The sequence below is a fragment of the Chlorocebus sabaeus genome, chromosome X (assembly GCF_047675955.1).
Source record: "Chlorocebus sabaeus isolate Y175 chromosome X, mChlSab1.0.hap1, whole genome shotgun sequence".
In the NCBI taxonomy this organism is placed as follows: Eukaryota; Metazoa; Chordata; class Mammalia; order Primates; family Cercopithecidae; genus Chlorocebus; species Chlorocebus sabaeus.
In genome coordinates, this window is record NC_132933.1 from 135,237,102 (window position 1) to 135,253,267 (window position 16,166).

Below are 16,166 nucleotides of genomic sequence, written 5' to 3' on the forward strand. Positions count from 1 at the left end.
ATAGGGCATAAATGATTTGTTAGTTTCAGGATGAAGAAATAATCAAGCATCTATTAATATAATAGTCTTGCTCCATTGGAGCAAAAGGAATGGATTTTATTTAACCTACATTTTAATGTACAGTCAACTCCTCCTGAGATCTTTGGGAATCCTCAAATTTGTAAATACAGAAGCTTCAGACTTTACCTTTGTGGATGTCTGTTTCCATGTCTCCTGTTATTTATTCCCCTGGTTAATTCCCTTACCTGGGGTTTGGGCTGGGCCTGTGACTCGCCTCATTCTGTTGGCAAAACAAGACACAGGCCCAACCTAAGAAAACCTGGAAGCTCCTGCCTTTGCACCCTTGGGCACTCTGAGTTGCCAGGTAAGAAATCCAGTTACCCTGCTGGAGCAATCACATGGAGAGACCACTGGGAAATACTATGTGGAGAGGGAGAATCCCTGAGACTACCCAGAAAGAGACGTAAGCACAGCCAGTCCAGTGACCCAGCTGAACCTTGCCTGCAGGTGACATACCATCTGACCAACCACCAGCAAGACTAGCAGAGCTGTCCAGTTGAGCTTATCCCAGATTGCAGAATTTTGAACCAATAGATTGGCTTGTATCTTAAGCCAGTAAATTTTGGGGTGGTTTCTCCTGCAACAATAGATAAACAACCACAAAAAGCAATTTCTTCCAGAGTTAAGTGACTATGATGGCCTTGCCTGCCCCTACCAAGTCAACTGCCTCTTAATCTTGCACCAAAGGTTACGGTTGACCATGGCTGCTTTTCACAAAGAAACAGACATTTTTATTACTTCACAGTGGTAACGGACTACACAACAGTGTCTATCCCAAAAATCTTGAAAGAAAAAAAAAGCTTCATTGGGCTGTTGGAGCTGGAGGTTGGGAGCTGAGCTTCTTCATTAGCTAAGTAGCTCAATCCTGTGTATCCATTTTATATGCTTGAGGCTCAAAGACATGCCTCAGCAAATTTACAAATGACTCCCCTCATGGATCTTCAAGGTCACTCACTTAAAAAGGAAATTAAAAATGTCCCAGTTGGACATCCCAGAAAGGGCTGGAGAAGGAGTCTACCAGATCAGAGAGGTAGTATAGTAAAATAATCCAGGGTTGGATTCTAGAGCCATAGTACCCAGGATCAAATCCCAAATTTGTCATTTGTTTGCCGTGAAACCTTGGACAAGTTATTTGTCTTCTCTGTGCCTCAGTTTTTCATCTGTAAAATGGGGATAATAATAACCTCTACCTCCTAGGGTTATTGTGAGGATTAAATGAGCTATATATGTGCAGGGCATAGATTAGTGTCTGGTTATTCTTTGCCTGATTATAAGTGATTATACAGTAAGAACCAGAAGAAAATCATACATGGATTTTAAATCATATGAAGTCATTTTTAGTGACTACACATTATGAAAGCATGTCAGCTTTCAGAAACAATATCCTATATAACTGTTTTCATAAGAGGGCAGGGTCAACATAGCATAGCATGGTAGAAGGAGCACTGAGCCAAGAGAAGGGGATCTAGGTATGATTTCAGCCCTGCTATAAACCAGCTGTGTTATATGGGGAAAGTTATCTATAAATTGAGGAAAATGATAATGACCTTGCCTACAGAGGTTGGACTAGATGGTCCCTGTAGGAGCCTTTTATGTTTCTACATCTTTCCAAATCCCTTTAAGACAGGAAAGAGGAGGTGGAATTACTACCATTTTTAAGATGGAGATCTGTATTTGGCCATATGACTTGTCCAGAGCCAAACTCCAATATCAAAGTAGAGCTTAAAAAGGGCCCCTCCATGCCAGAGAGTGTACTGCCATAGCACAAACTGCACAGACTACATTTTCCAGTCCCCTTGCAGTTAGGTGTGGCCATGTGATTGAGTTCTGGCCATGGAATGTGGGTGGGAGTGAGAGGTGCTGCTTCCAGGGTAACCTTCCATGTTCTTGTTTTCCCTTCTCCTGGTTGAAAAGAAGACCCAGTAGGGGCTTCAAGGCCCTAGGAAATGGTAGATTCATTAGAAGAGACTAGGTTCCTAATAATCACAAGTCAAAAAGCTGTTTTGACATTATATAAGAAATAAACTGCTATTGTGCTAAACCCTGAAATTTGGGGCTCACCTGTTATGGTGTTTATCCTTCCCTGACCAGTATACTCACTATGGGTCTCTAGTCAATTGCCGGTTCAGGTTCTGATCTTCAAGAGGAAAAGCTTATTCGACATTATTTAAGAAATAAACTGCTATTGTGTTAAACCCTGAAATTTGGGGCTCACCTATTATGGTGTTTATCCTTCCCTGACCAATATGCTCACTGTGGGTCTCTAGTCAATTGCTGGTTTAGGTTCTGATCTTCAAGAGGAAGCAGCCCTTTCTATTTAAGACCAAGGGATCATTGATATCTTATTTGGTACAGGTCAAGTCAAGCCAATGATGTTCTTATAAAATTGAAATCTCAACCCATGGTCTTCCCATATCTACTCTTCTAAGCTGGCCAAACTTGGTCACTGTTGCACTGGGTCCTTATACTACATTTCATCATCATTAATCCTTTGTCTTCCATGGGGAACACAAAGATGGTGGAAATTTTAAAAATAAACTAGCAACTGTGTGCAAGTCTCCACTAGAAGACTAAAGGAATGATGGATATCTCGAAGGTGCTGTTTCTTGGTCTCTTCCTTCCCCCCAATCACGATCTCTATCTTAATAGTCGCCCAGTGATTATAGTTATGACATACAGAAAATAAAGGTAAAAATTTTAAATCGAAATTCATTTTGAAAGAGAGGGGAAAATCACTTGGTAGATTCCATCTTGAACAGAGAATGCTTGCCCTTACATTCCGTTGCTGTTTAGTTCATTTATTTCACTGGAGAAAAAATAGGCATTTACATTTTTCAGCAATCGCTAATGCATTCTTGCCAAAAAATAAAAAATAAAAATCCCATCATCCAACCAAATCAAGAACAGAGGGGGCCTTTTTTTCTTCCAGCTGGACTTTGCCACCATCGCCATGAAAGAAAAAGTGAACAAGGAAGAAATGAAGGCTTTTGAAAATAAATAATGAGGGGAGCCTAGCAGGCTTGCAGAATCTAGGACCCACAGGAGAAGACCTGCGCTTCCTGCTTCCACTGCAATCACTGCAAAGTCCTCAATCCCTTCCTATCTCCATTCCAGGTGGCCTCTTCACCATTAGCTGGAGGCGGCCCCCTTCAGACAGGCTGGGGCCACCCTCCTGCTGACCAGGAAGAGGCTCCTCACTCAACTGTCTAGGGGTTTCCACCTGGAAAGGAAAGAGTAGTAGCCCAGCTGCTATCCACACAGTAGGAAGTTGGCATGGTTTGAGTGCCACCTGGCCCCTTTTGTCCCTCTGTATTCTGGAACGAACTCCATTGTGAGGGAGTTGCTTGTTGGCTTTAAAGTGCAAAGGAGGAAGCCCTTTGGGGCAAGAGAGGGACCCTGTCCAGGCTCCCATCCTCCAGTCTTGCAGCCCAGTGGCTTTGGGCCTCACCCAGGAATGGATGAGGCTTCTCAGAGCTGCTGCCCTTCTCACATGGACCAGCATTCAACATCCCTGCCTTGCCTTGAGACCTGAAGGTGAATTGCTCTGAAGGATGTGTGGACCTGGTCTGAGGCTGTCTGGGGGCCCAAGTTTGGCCCACCCTCAGGGAGCTGGGAAGGAGACCCCACCCCTCTAAAAGCAGGGTCAAGCCAAACTGTACCTCCAACTGCAGGGCTATTTTTAGATGCTGTTATCTTTGCCTTGCTCACAAGCAGCTGTGAAAAACAAACTGGTCACCAAGAGGCAAGAAACTGCAAAATAAAAACCTCATAAAACAAAAGCTCCAAAACTCCACAGCATACCACACTATGGGAAAACACTGTGCACCATCATGGCGGGACCTGCTGAGTCTTCCCCTCAGCGGGGTGAGGGAGGGTGTTGCTCTTTCACTGCCCACACATTCCTGGCCTAGCATGCCATGAGCAAGTCCAGCTTTGGCTCACTGTCCCTGGAACGGGTAGTGGGTCAGGCTGCCCCACTCATGGGCACAGATGGTGAGCCCTGGGGACAGGTGTGCCAGGTAAGTGGGAGTGATGGGGTTAACACTGCCACAAAAGGAAAAGCTCCAGCTCACTCGCCTCTCTTCCAGCTCATCCTAACAGCCCATTTGCCTTACAGCATCACAGCTCCTTGACAGTGAAACCCCTGCACAGGCAAAATGTCATCTAACACCAAGTGGCAGGGCAGGAACACAGGAGAGGGCACCAAGCAGGATCCCCGACTTCTCCCCAGCCCTTAGAAGCCCTCAAAAGGCCAAACCTCAGGGCGCCCTTCCACTCACAGCGCCGTGGAATCATCATTCCCCCTGCAGGAAACCCAGCACCAGACGCTGCAGCCCCTGCAGACCCCTCCACCCAGAGGGTAGGCAGCGTGGAAAAGTGCCGCCCCGCCCCAGAACCCGGGATCCAGGGTAGGGAGGAGGCGGCAAACTTAAAAGCTGCAACTGCAATATGCTTTTAAAAATAATAAAAGACCCCTGAAAGCCAGTGCTGTTCCCTTCGCCCCTCCGAGCTATATGCGGTCCACCTTGACCGTCAGCTCACCCTCGCTCAGTTCTGCTAAGGGGACGCAGTTCTCAGATCTCTACCAAGGGGGATCTCCTCTCAGGCTAGCGCGCGGCTGGGCTGCACCTCGAGCCTCCCCCGACCCCCAAGTTCACCCAGCACCCAGAGGTGCGAGAAATTAGTTTAATATGATGTCACTTGCCCATACCCCCTCCCCCCAGGCTGGTCCCATTTCACACACCCGCGTGGCCTGGGCTGCGAGTCGTGGAGCATCCCGGAGGGTTGCGGTGGGGCGCCACGCCGAGGCTAGCCTCCCCCGGCGCCCGCTCAGGTTCAGGCTCGGCCCTGGGCAGCCCGCCCGTGCATCGTTCCCCTGGTGCAGAAATCCTACCGCCGGTGCGCCCTGGGCGCGCCGCCGGGCCCCGCGCCGGCTCCCCGGGAATGCGGCCGTCAGGTGAGGTAGGCATGCGTGCCGGCTCCGCAGCGAAGCAGCAGCTGGCTGGGGCGCTGGGCTCGGAATCTGCCTCTTCTCCCTCTCCCCGCAAAAGAGAGGCTTCTCGGGGACTTTCCAGTGCCTTGTTGCGTTAGGACTGCATTCCCCCTTCCTTTTCCCTTTTATCTTAGTTTCTCCTTCAGACGCAAAAAGAGAGATCTCAGGAGTCCATGCCCAGTTCCAGCCTAACTCGGTCCACAGGCAGAGAATTATGAATGGATGCTGCCTTCTGATGAGGAAGTCGACTGGGGAGGTCTCTGCGCACGGCGTGCTCCATCAAAGCAGGGGCATTGGCCCCTCCACTGCTTCAATGCTGCAGGCTGAGACACCTAATTGACCACTGGGAAATCAGGTGCCGGGAGACCTGGGCGGGACGTAGCCCTGGGGCCACGCTAGGATCGAGAGCCTTGCCGGTGTAGACAGCTTCGATTTACAGCTCAGTGAATGGAGAGGACTGCGGCAGCCAAACCTCCCGGGCAGCAAGGCACGGCTGCACCAATGCTCCGCGGACAGCCGCCTGGCTCCGCGAGCATCTCCTAGCTCCACAGGGCTAAAGGGAACCTGCTAAAAATAATCCGTCCCCTGCCGCCAGCCGCAGTGAGCTGCAGGACTCAGTCCCCAGCCCCAAACTCGGTGGTGCGCGGGAGCCGGCCACAAAGCCCGGCCTGTGAGCTTAGACAAGCTGGAGGCTGCGGAGGATCCCGGATCCGGATTTCTTGTACCTCTGTGTTTCCTTCTCCCGTAGCGCGACCGCTGGGGCTGCGCGTTACCCATGCCCAGAGTGGCGGCGGGCTCCGCACATCACCAACAGGCTAGACCGACCGCAGCTGCTCAGCACCGCACCCCCGTGGCTCTCTTCTCACCTCCCTTATTCCTAGTCTATGGCCAACAGCAGAGGAAGGAATCAGAAACGCCGACCGTGCCAACCCCTCCAGCCCGGGCAGGAGGGTGGACACAGACTGGCGTAGAGCATGTGCCCTCATATAGCAGGACTAGAGCACCCCAAAAATGTGACATTGCGTCCCCTTCCCCCATTCATCTCCGTACGCTGAAACCTCACATCCTAGACACATCTCACCCTGCCCGGGCTGAAAAACACTGCAAGGACAATGCCTTTGCAGCCATGTATTAATCTCCAGGGAACAGCGATTTACTAAACCAGATCTGAGGTTGAACCAGGGTTAAAAACTATGGCAGTGTGTGCCCATAGCTTAAGTTGGTAGGCTCTCCATATAGCAACCTAATGCAGAAGGCAGAGAGCCATTTAGGGCCACTTCAAAGACAACACTTATGGGATATGTCCTAATCCCATACACAACAAGAAGAAACCCAGTGAATGAAATTATCCAAAGATGATTTGTGGGATGTTGTTTTTGGTAATACGTCTTTGAAACCTATTTAGGGAAAACTTGACTCTTTTCTGACTAGGTTGCCTATTTTCAACTACGGATGTTTAGGCGCTGGGCAGATTTGCATGTGTGGGCAATACTATATCCACCAGGCCTGTAACTTCTCCAGAATTCACAATTGTGAAACACTCCACTTGCCAAGGTCATAAGAAATATTGGGTTTTGCCTGTGTATGAAATAAAGAATATTTCCTAATTGGCATTACTATGAATTAATGTAGTATCACATGAAGTATCACCTAGAACCCAAGTCAGTCTGGGTTAGCTGTTCTCCACTAGCCTCCTTGGAGGGCTGCCAGTTGCTGGCAAGGACAGAATCTAGTGGGAGTCCCCCAGAAGACAGAGTGTGACTGGGACAGGAAGGATGAAGTGGGAGGAGATGGCATGGCCACTCCCCCAGTGAAAGTGAGAAGACAGCCATGCACCCCAAAGTTTAAGGGGTGGGTGGGTAAAGGAAAAGGTCATCAGAGAGGAAGAGAGACATTACTCAGAGAAGCAGGAGACCAGGATGGAAGGGAGGAAGGGCCCCATCTCAGAAACAGGGGGATGGACGAAAGAGTTTTAAGAAGGCAGGGTGATGTATAATGTCAAATGTCACTGAGGGGTCAGTGGGAGGAGTTCTGCCTGCCAAGGGCAGACCTGAACCCCTGAGGCTTTGGGAAGGCTTGATGGATTGGCTACTGATGGGAGATGTGAAGTGGGTGCGAATACCAGTCAGAGCTTCTCAAAGGTAAAGGGAAGTCCTTCCCTTAGCCTTGCTCCTCAAAGGACCGGCAGCCCCTGGGGGTTTGGTAGAGATGCACCTTCTCAGGTCCTCTCAGACCTGCTGAATCAGACTCTGGAGTGAGGCCTGGCCATCTGTATGTTAACAAGCTCTCAGATCAACTTCAAACAGGAAGCCTCACCATGTACGAATTCAAACCTCTCAGGTCTTGACATTAGAATTTACATTAGGGTGAGCAAAACGGCTGCCCTTGACAGCAATCCCTGGCAAGTGCATGGGTAGCTAGTGGCCAAGTCACTAATCATGCAGCCCAAGGAAATGAACTGCATTGCTTGGGGTTTTCAGGTCTGCTCTATCATGGGAGAGCCTTGACAATGAAGTCTGCAGAATTCCACAAAGCAATGAAAATGGCCATGTCTTTTCTCCTTTGTATTGATCTTTACAATAATGAGGTGGTTGTTAACAGTGATGGCAAAAATAATGATATAATTAGATTGCTTAAATTTGAATGAGATTTTAGCAAGTCCCTTGGCAGAGAGGTGAAAAAAAAGAAAAAAAAAAAAAGTAAAGAAAAGAAAAGAAAACCACATAGGCTTTGTACCCAGAAAGACCTGTGTTTGAATCCTAGCTCCTCCAGTTCTTAACAAGTGTGGCCTTGGGAAAACTATTTGACTTCTCTGAATCTTGAATCTTCTTTGAATCAGTTTCTCATTTGTAAATGAAAATAAGAATACCTAATTTATAGCGTTGCTTAAAAGAGTAAATAAAACAATAAAGCACCATGATAGTGCCCAGCACATAATAAAAGCTCAACAAAGATGGTTCCTTCCTACCTGTGTTTGAGGTCTTCGCACGTAATGCTCATATTGCATTTTTTGAGGTCCCCCTATCCCCTGTATGGTGGTTAGGGTATCTGATGCTTCCTGTGGCTCAAAGGTTCAAATATAAGCCCTTATTGAGTATCTCTTAGATGCCAGGTACTGTGCTGGGTGCTTGTGGGGATACAGCAGAGTCTGGACCCAGTTGGAGCTGACATTCTAAGGAGTGAGTTTACCTCCCAGTCCATATAGGTATCCTTTTCTGATATATATTTTAAATTATTATTTTAATCGATACTTAATAATTATGCATATTTTCAGTATACGGTATGATATTTCAATACATGTGTACAAGGTGAAATGATCAAAATAGGGTAATTAGCAAATTGATCATCTAAAGCATTTATCATTTCTTTTTGTTGGAAACATTTAAAATCCTCTATTCTAGCTATTTCAAAATATACAATAAATTCTTGTTAACTATAGTCACCCTACAGTGCTATATGCCACTAGAACTTATTCCACCTATCTAGCTGTAATTTTTTAATTCATTAACCAAACTCTCCTTATCCCCACACCACCATCCCCAGCCTCTGGTAACCACTATTCTACTCTCTACTTCTATGTGATCCTTTTGGTAGCTCTCACATATGAGTGAGAACATGCCATGTTTGTCTTTCTGTGCCTAGCTTATTTCACTTAACATAATGTCCCCCAGTTTCATCCATGTTGCTGCAAATGATAGGATTTTATTCTTTTTTATGGCTGAATAGTATTCTATTGTATATATAAGCCACATATTCTTTATCCATTCATCTGTCAATGGACACAGGTTGATTTCATATCTTGGCTATTGCAATTAGTGCTGTAATAAACATGGGAGTGCAGATGTCTCTTCGACATACTGATGTTTTTACTGAAAGCCAAGGGTACCAGGTCTCACAGACAATTGTAAATGTGTCCTTCTTTAGGACAGTGATGATCTATAGCAGGGGTCAACAAACTTTTTCTGTAAAGGGCCAGGTAGAAAGTATTTTAGGATTTGCTGGTTATGTAGTCTCTGTTGCAACTACTCTACTCTGCTGTTGTAGCTCAAAAGCAGCCATCGATGGTGCATATATGGATGGATGTGGCTGTGTTTCAATAGAATCTTCTTCACAAAAATAGAGAGTGGGTGGGATTTGGCCCATGGGCCATAATTTGCCAAACTCTGATCTACAGTGTGGCTCAGGAAATAACTATTTCCTTTAACTGGTATTGCCAGGAAATGGTAAAGTCTACATAGGTAATTTTCCATATAACTAAAGTTTATCTAACCAAGAACAATTTTCTGAAGCCCCTTATTGTTCTGAAGCATATTTTATACTTTCCCTGGAAGAAACTGGCTAATGAGTTGTTCACTAAACTATCTCCTTCTTTCTCCTACAGCTAAACTACTTTCCCAGCCTCCCTTGCAGTTAGGTACAGCCCTGTAACTGAGTCCTGGCCAATGGAATGTGGGCAGAAGTTATGTGTGCCTCCAGCCTTGGCACATAAAAGCTTTTACCTATTCCTACACACATTTTCTTGTCTTCCCTGCTGGCTGAACACAAAGGCTCTGTGGGATGGTGGATTCCCAAGATGGGAAGAGCCTAGGTACCCACCTGCATGCTAATCAGCATTAAACTGCAAGGAAAGTGAGAGGTAAGCCACTGAAATATTGGGGGTTTATTACCAGAATTAGCCTACCTTGAGTAATTCACTTTCCTATCTCTTTAATCAGATGCTACAAAACACAATTTAATGTTTTGTTGATTACTTAGGGTCTTTATTAAGAAAGCTTATTATTGGTCTCTATGGTAACACATTTCTAAGACTCCTTTTTGGATTTCCATGCTCTTTCCTTGGTATTTAATTCTCCACTATCATTCCTTTCTCAACCTTCTTCTAGCTCCTTTCCCCAGAGTTTAAGCCTCCAGTGAGCTGGGGATAACAGACACCCATGGTTGAGAAACATCTGTCCATTAAAGACGAGTTACCAATTATCTGGCAAGAACCAAAAGGATACATGTGGGCTTGCTGACAATTATTTGTAGCCTTGGGAAACTCTTTTCACTTACTTCCAGGTTTAGTGCTGTATTCCTGAAAGCTGAAGTTATTGGAAGTTCAGCAGCCCTGAAAAGAGTGGGGGTATTTCTGTATTGTTGAGCTTACAAATTTTCAAAGCTTTCATTCTTTTACTAGCCATCTTGGGGGAGTCCATGATACAGATTCCAGTTCTGTCCTTCAACATGCATGGACTATTCAATTATCAAAATACTATCATTTCCTGATTTTGTACATACAGCTTTTAGCTGTTATATGCTCCAAATCTCCATTTTAAATTCACCTTTTCTGGTTAATTTACTGTTTTGGTGACACAAACAGATCTTAATTGACTCCTATTTTACAGGAGCTGGAAGAATTGACTCTAAAAGGCTAAATAGTTTTAATTCAGTTCAAGAGGTGGTATGCCTCAGACAATTTACCAAGAAAATCCAGGTGTGCTTTAGACATGGTCTTTGGATTATTCTGACAGGTGGGAATGTGGTCCTTTCCCAGCATGAGGTGGGATACAGGAGAGGAATTCGTGGGGCTGGATCAAGGGGAGAAAGACTGGAGGAAGTCAATGGAGCCCAAATACTTTGACAGTCTGATTTTACTTCTTTATTGTAAAAACTAAGATGATCATATTTAAATGATCCTCTTGGTCTGTTTCTTCATCTATAAAATAAGGAGGGTGGAGATGATCTCTAAAATTTTCTCTACGTTTTTCATTGTATAAGTCAATTTTTCTATGAGACTTGGAACCAAAAATACCTTCTAAAATGATTTCTGATCATCAGTACTTATTTTATCTTCCTGTTTAGGCTGAGCATCCAGAATTGGCCATTCTACCTATAAACCTCAGCATCTGCAAGGGAAGTAATATGTTCTGTGATCTGCCCAGGGCTGGATAACCTTTTGGTCCCAGAATGACCTTGAGTGTGAACTTGGGGATCCCAATTCTAGCTCTACTGTATTTATACCACACCCATTCTCTCCTTATGTTTACCTAGGGTGACTTTCCTGCTTTATTCTCTTTGACTCAAATACATGCTGAGACCCAATTATGAAAACTCAGTTTTGTCTCCAAGGCTTACTTCCCTGGAACAAGTTGAATGTCCCCTCCAGAACTATGCATGTGGTAGAGCTTTACTTCTCACTTATCCCAGTAGCAGCACATTACTATTGCTGCTGCCCCACCACTGTTCACAAGGGACTCCCTTGACTTCCAGAAGAAATAGCTGCTATAAAATGGATCACTCATTCATAAGGAACTATATGTTTATTCATATATATTTTATATCATAACAAATGTAAATTAATTTCAGGGTGCGACTACCCAAGCTAGTATCTATGTGGCTGCCTGTATAAAATTTCTCCCTCAAAATTCTCCAAACCATCTGGCATAAACTACTGTATTGTGACCTGTTAAAATAAGTAACAGCTGTGATAATCCCTCTCAATTTATAGCAAGCTATAAAACTTTGCATATACTGGCAATGAATATAAAATAATAAATAAAACCATTATCATTCTGTGCTGTCTTGGTGGGAATTATGATGATTTAGCCAAAATGGAGCCCTATAGAATGCATCAGAGGAGAAGATTAAGCAAAGGTTTTGCCCAACCTGGCCTCCTCTAGCCCCCAAAGACTAACCTCACTATTTAGAATTCCTGGATGTGTTTGAAAATCTTATCCAATGTAAATACATCCTTTCTGAAAAAACATGGTTCCCATACATTGCTGCCCAACTTCTAGTATTTCAAAGCTTCCTTTTCTGATGGTGGGTTTCCAAAATTGCACAGTATATCCAGACCATAAAGAAAAAGCAAGCTATGCATAACTCAAAAATGTGAATAATCTATAGCACCAAAGCTAAGAATTTTCTTGGAATTTCAAACTGTAAGTTTATGTTTGCAAACATTGCAAAGATCCCAGGTTGAAAAATACTGTATTGAAGTCGTCTCTCAAAGATATGTAATATGTGAACAAAGACAAGCTGGTATCTGGAAGGGAAAGGGGTTGGACAGCTTTGATTCTGAATGAAAGAATCACTATGCCCACTACATACCAATTTTACAAAATTAAGGGGTCAAGGAAGGAAACTAGCACCGTGAATGGCTCTTTACTAGGTTCTGGGCATTACCCCATAACCTTATTTAATCCTCACAACAGATATGTGCCTTAAATATTATTATTCCTGTTTTATGGTTAGGAAACTAATGTTCAGAGAGGTTAAATAAGTTGCCCAAGGCCATCCAACTAACAAGTTGGAGAGATGGAGTTTGAACTCAGGTCTGTATGATTTCAAGGTTCATGCTCTTTCTACCTCACTATACTGTCTCTTGGGCAGCTGTTCAAAACCTTTTTCTGCCATGACCCATGGTATTTACACGAACCACTCATTATCACAACAGTGGGAAATTCCCACCCCTTTTTCTCACATTTATTTGAATACAAGGAGAGTTAGCCTACTATTGGAAGAACTTCAAATCCATTTTAATTTATGCATATAAAAATTTGCAAATACAGGTGCTTCGTTATTGCGATAGATTTCAAAAATAGCCATGCTACTTTTCAGCTCTTCCCAGCAAGAGGCGGAATCTGTTTCTCCACCTGGAATCTGAGCAGGCCTTATGACCTGATTTGGCCAGAAGAATGTGGTGGAAGTGACATTGTACATGTCTTAGCCTGGGCCTCAAGAAGCCTTGCAACTTCTGCTTCTGCTGGTCTTGGCACCTGTCCTCCTTACTGCTGCTCATGAAGAAGCCTGGTCCAACCTGTTGGATGATGAGGTACAGGTGGCCCAGTTGTCTCCTACCCCCATCTTGATCTGCTAATCACCAGACATGAATAAGGCCACTTTAGGTCATTCAGCCCACCTGACTATAGACATAAGCAAGCTCCACAGAGCTTAACTGAGCCATCCCATACCAGAAGAACCACGCACTAAATTTTAAGCCACTAAGTACTGGGTGATTTTTTATGCAGAAAAGGCTAACTAATGCCGTTCTTTAAAATAAATTTCTGGCTATATGTCAAAACAGATACTAATGCTTGAGGATTGTTGGTTTGAGCACAAGGATCATAAACTAAAGACTTAAAAAAATAAAAGATAAATCCTTTCTGATGGCTCCAAATACTGTCGCTGCTCAAGGTCTTCACAGTACTTCAATATGCCCCATGAAAGTGCCAGTTCAGAAAGGATTCCTATGGATACAGTTCCAGAAGACCACCTTTCCTCCTCCAATCCTGGGCTTGGCAGCTTGATTTTGGGTGATATGGTTTTGGGGAAAGAATCACCAAGGCGAATGGCTCAGAGCTTCCCTCAAGAAACAATCAGTGGATGGAAGCAAGAGAAAAAGAGATCATGTGTTTCAAGACTGCTAATGCCAATACATGATCCATTATTGAAATCCATCATTGAAATTAAAAAGTAATGCTGTGGGCCAAGAAGAACTATGATTTGTTAGAATATGGGGTCAGTTTTGTATTTAACAACATAGTCATGCTGTCTTCCTAAGAAGATAAGGTATGCAAAGACACAGGTGGGAGAGAGGGAAAGAGATGTCCACCCTCCCTTTCCACACACTTGGGAAATGTACAGATGGAAACCCTCAAAAGGAAGGAAGGAATGCTGTAATTATAAACCAAATTAGGGCCAAAGTGAACTATCTGAGAAAGGAAGCTACAACTAAGTACTTAAAGCAGTGTTCTCAACCTTGACTGTATGTTGGAATTTCAGCATAGTGAAAGCAACTCCAAAGCTTGCATTCTTAATCTCTACAGGGATTACTAGCTTTATTTATTATACTCAGAAAAAATGTTCAGATTTGGACTTTCCACCAGTTTCTACAAAAGCCACTTCTTTTTAAGAAAATGCTGGGGTAACATATTACTTGATCGTTCAGCTATCTAAGCATGTGAATGCTTGTGCTCTTTTTCCCTTTTCTTATTTTCTTAGTAAATCTTGGAGCCTTTGAACTTTGAATAATTTCTTTTTTCTTTCTCCCAGTGCCCTCTAGTTACACAAACACACACACACAAAATTACAGAGGCAGTATTTACATCTATACGTCTATGGCTTTTTCATTTGGTATTTACAGTACTGAGTGAATGAATTAATTCAGTTCATTTTGCTTCTTAGGAAAAAAGATGTGTAACGAAAAGAGGTCCCTTTTAGTCTACTCTTGCAAGTTTTCATAAAGAGTAGATAAAGGAGAAACAGAGAGAAGGAAACCCTCCTTATAAACCTAAGAAAATATATTGGTCTGTACCCTAAACATTTTTTTCTACATCTGCAGTTAAAAACATACTAATTTTGTTCCAGAAAAGGGGATGTTTTGCTGAGCAACCTTATAAATTAAAACAAACCTGTCTATACCAGTATTTGCAGTCTCACCTAGTTCAGGTTCTGAACTTGTTTCCCAACAGTTTTTCCCAGTCTGAGAACATGCCTAGGACAGTGGATTAAGGCTCTAGTCTGGGACGTCCATTGGTTGCCTTCCCAGCAGAATCAGAAATGACATTTCCAGAGCAGAGGAGACATAAAAGTAGTATCATGTACTCAGTTGGGAGGGAAGGCTTCCTTGTTTGAGGATAGGGTTGAGTGGAATAGCCGGAAAGAGAAATGGCCAAGTATGGATAAATGACCAGGTATGGAGAAATTACCAGATATGGAGAATCAATGGCCCCTCTGAGATACTAGAAGCTTTACTAGAGAAGCCAGGTAAAGAAGTCTCCTGTTCTTGTCAAAAGCCCCTTATCCATGTCTTACCACCTAGACTTTGACATGAAAGAGAATCAAGGCACAGTTTGGCTTGCTCTTGTAAGGTTTTAGTTTACAGTAATTCACTTCTAAAAGGAGAAATGAAACTGGGCATGGTGGCTCATGCCTGTAGTCCCAGTGCTTTGGGAGGCTGAGGCAGGAGAATTATTTGAGGCCAGGAGTTTGAGACCAGCCTGGGCAAAATAGTGAGACCCTGTCCCTACAGAAAATAAAAAATCAGCTGGGCATGGTGGCTAATCCCAGCCACTTGGGAGGCTGGGGTGGGAGGATTACTTGCGCCCAGGAGTTTGAGGCTGCAGTGAGCTGTGATCACGGTACTGCACGCCATCCTGGATGTCAGAAGAGCAAGACCCTGTCTCTAAAGAGATACATACATACATACATACATACATACATACATACATACATACAAGGAGAAAGACAAAGCAACAGGAAGTTTCTGCAGAATAATTTCATAATAAGTGGACCATGTGTTAGAAAGTTGCTTTGCACATAGGAGCTCCTTCACTCATAAATATTTCTTAACAAACAATATTTTTAAAAATTGACTTTAAAACAGAGAAAACAGATGATTCAGATGTTTCTTGTCTCAAGAGGGAACAGTTTTGGGATCATAGAGATGTAAATCTCAGTAGGATTTCTAAGAAAGAAGTTTTCTGGCTTTCTGGGATGGTCAATATGTATCCAAGATGGCCTAGTGATGATGCTGATAGAACTTTGAAAGAGCCCAGCAGGGGACCACACTGAGGTCCTCCCTGCCCACTTCAGCAGTTCTAGGATGTCACTTTGTGTCTCTGGATTTAGGCTCCCTCCCTTAGGCCCCCAGGCTTCGGGCAGTAAGCTGTATAAATTGGAGCCATAGGATGTAGGGGTCTGATGCTTAAATGCAGTCTTCAGCCTCGAAGTGTTCTGAAGCTCATTTCTAAGTCAGTTTTCCCTTTTAATTCAGGACATATTTTCCCATGGAAAAGAAACTACAGACGGTGTTTAGAGTTCCAGGTTTTTCCATCAAGGCTTATTTCCCCCATAATATTCCTGGAAAACATGTATTTGCAATGAAGAGTGGAAAATAATACTGGTATCATGGTAGTGAGTAAACAATATTACTATAACTCAAGAAGATAGTTTTAAAAATTAATTTTAAATGCCAGTGCCTGATGAAATGCAAGAATAATTAAAGAAAGAGTAGTAGGCTGATGAAGACTTTGGGGTCTACAAATGAAATATCTGTCTTTTTGAAGATTAATGACACTGATTCTCTATTATGTCTGATATCGCTTGAAAGATTAACTCATTCCAAAAAATA

At 43.7% G+C, this 16,166-nt stretch overlaps 1 protein-coding gene across 3 annotated transcripts in view; it reads right to left on the reverse strand.

Moving 5' to 3' along the window:
• The window catches only part of NHS (NHS actin remodeling regulator), a 370,306-nt gene that overhangs the window by 77,110 nt on the left and 277,030 nt on the right, over nucleotides 1-16,166 (reverse strand). Inside the window, exon 1 of one of the 3 annotated variants that reach the window (XM_007991159.3) lies at nucleotides 4,805-5,830. The exons of the other annotated variants lie outside the window; for them this stretch is intronic. Coding sequence (XP_007989350.3) covers nucleotides 4,805-5,030 — 226 coding nt within the window. The 5' untranslated portion in view covers nucleotides 5,031-5,830. Of the gene's footprint in view, nucleotides 1-4,804; nucleotides 5,831-16,166 lie in introns of those variants that run through there. 3 annotated transcript variants of the gene reach the window in all.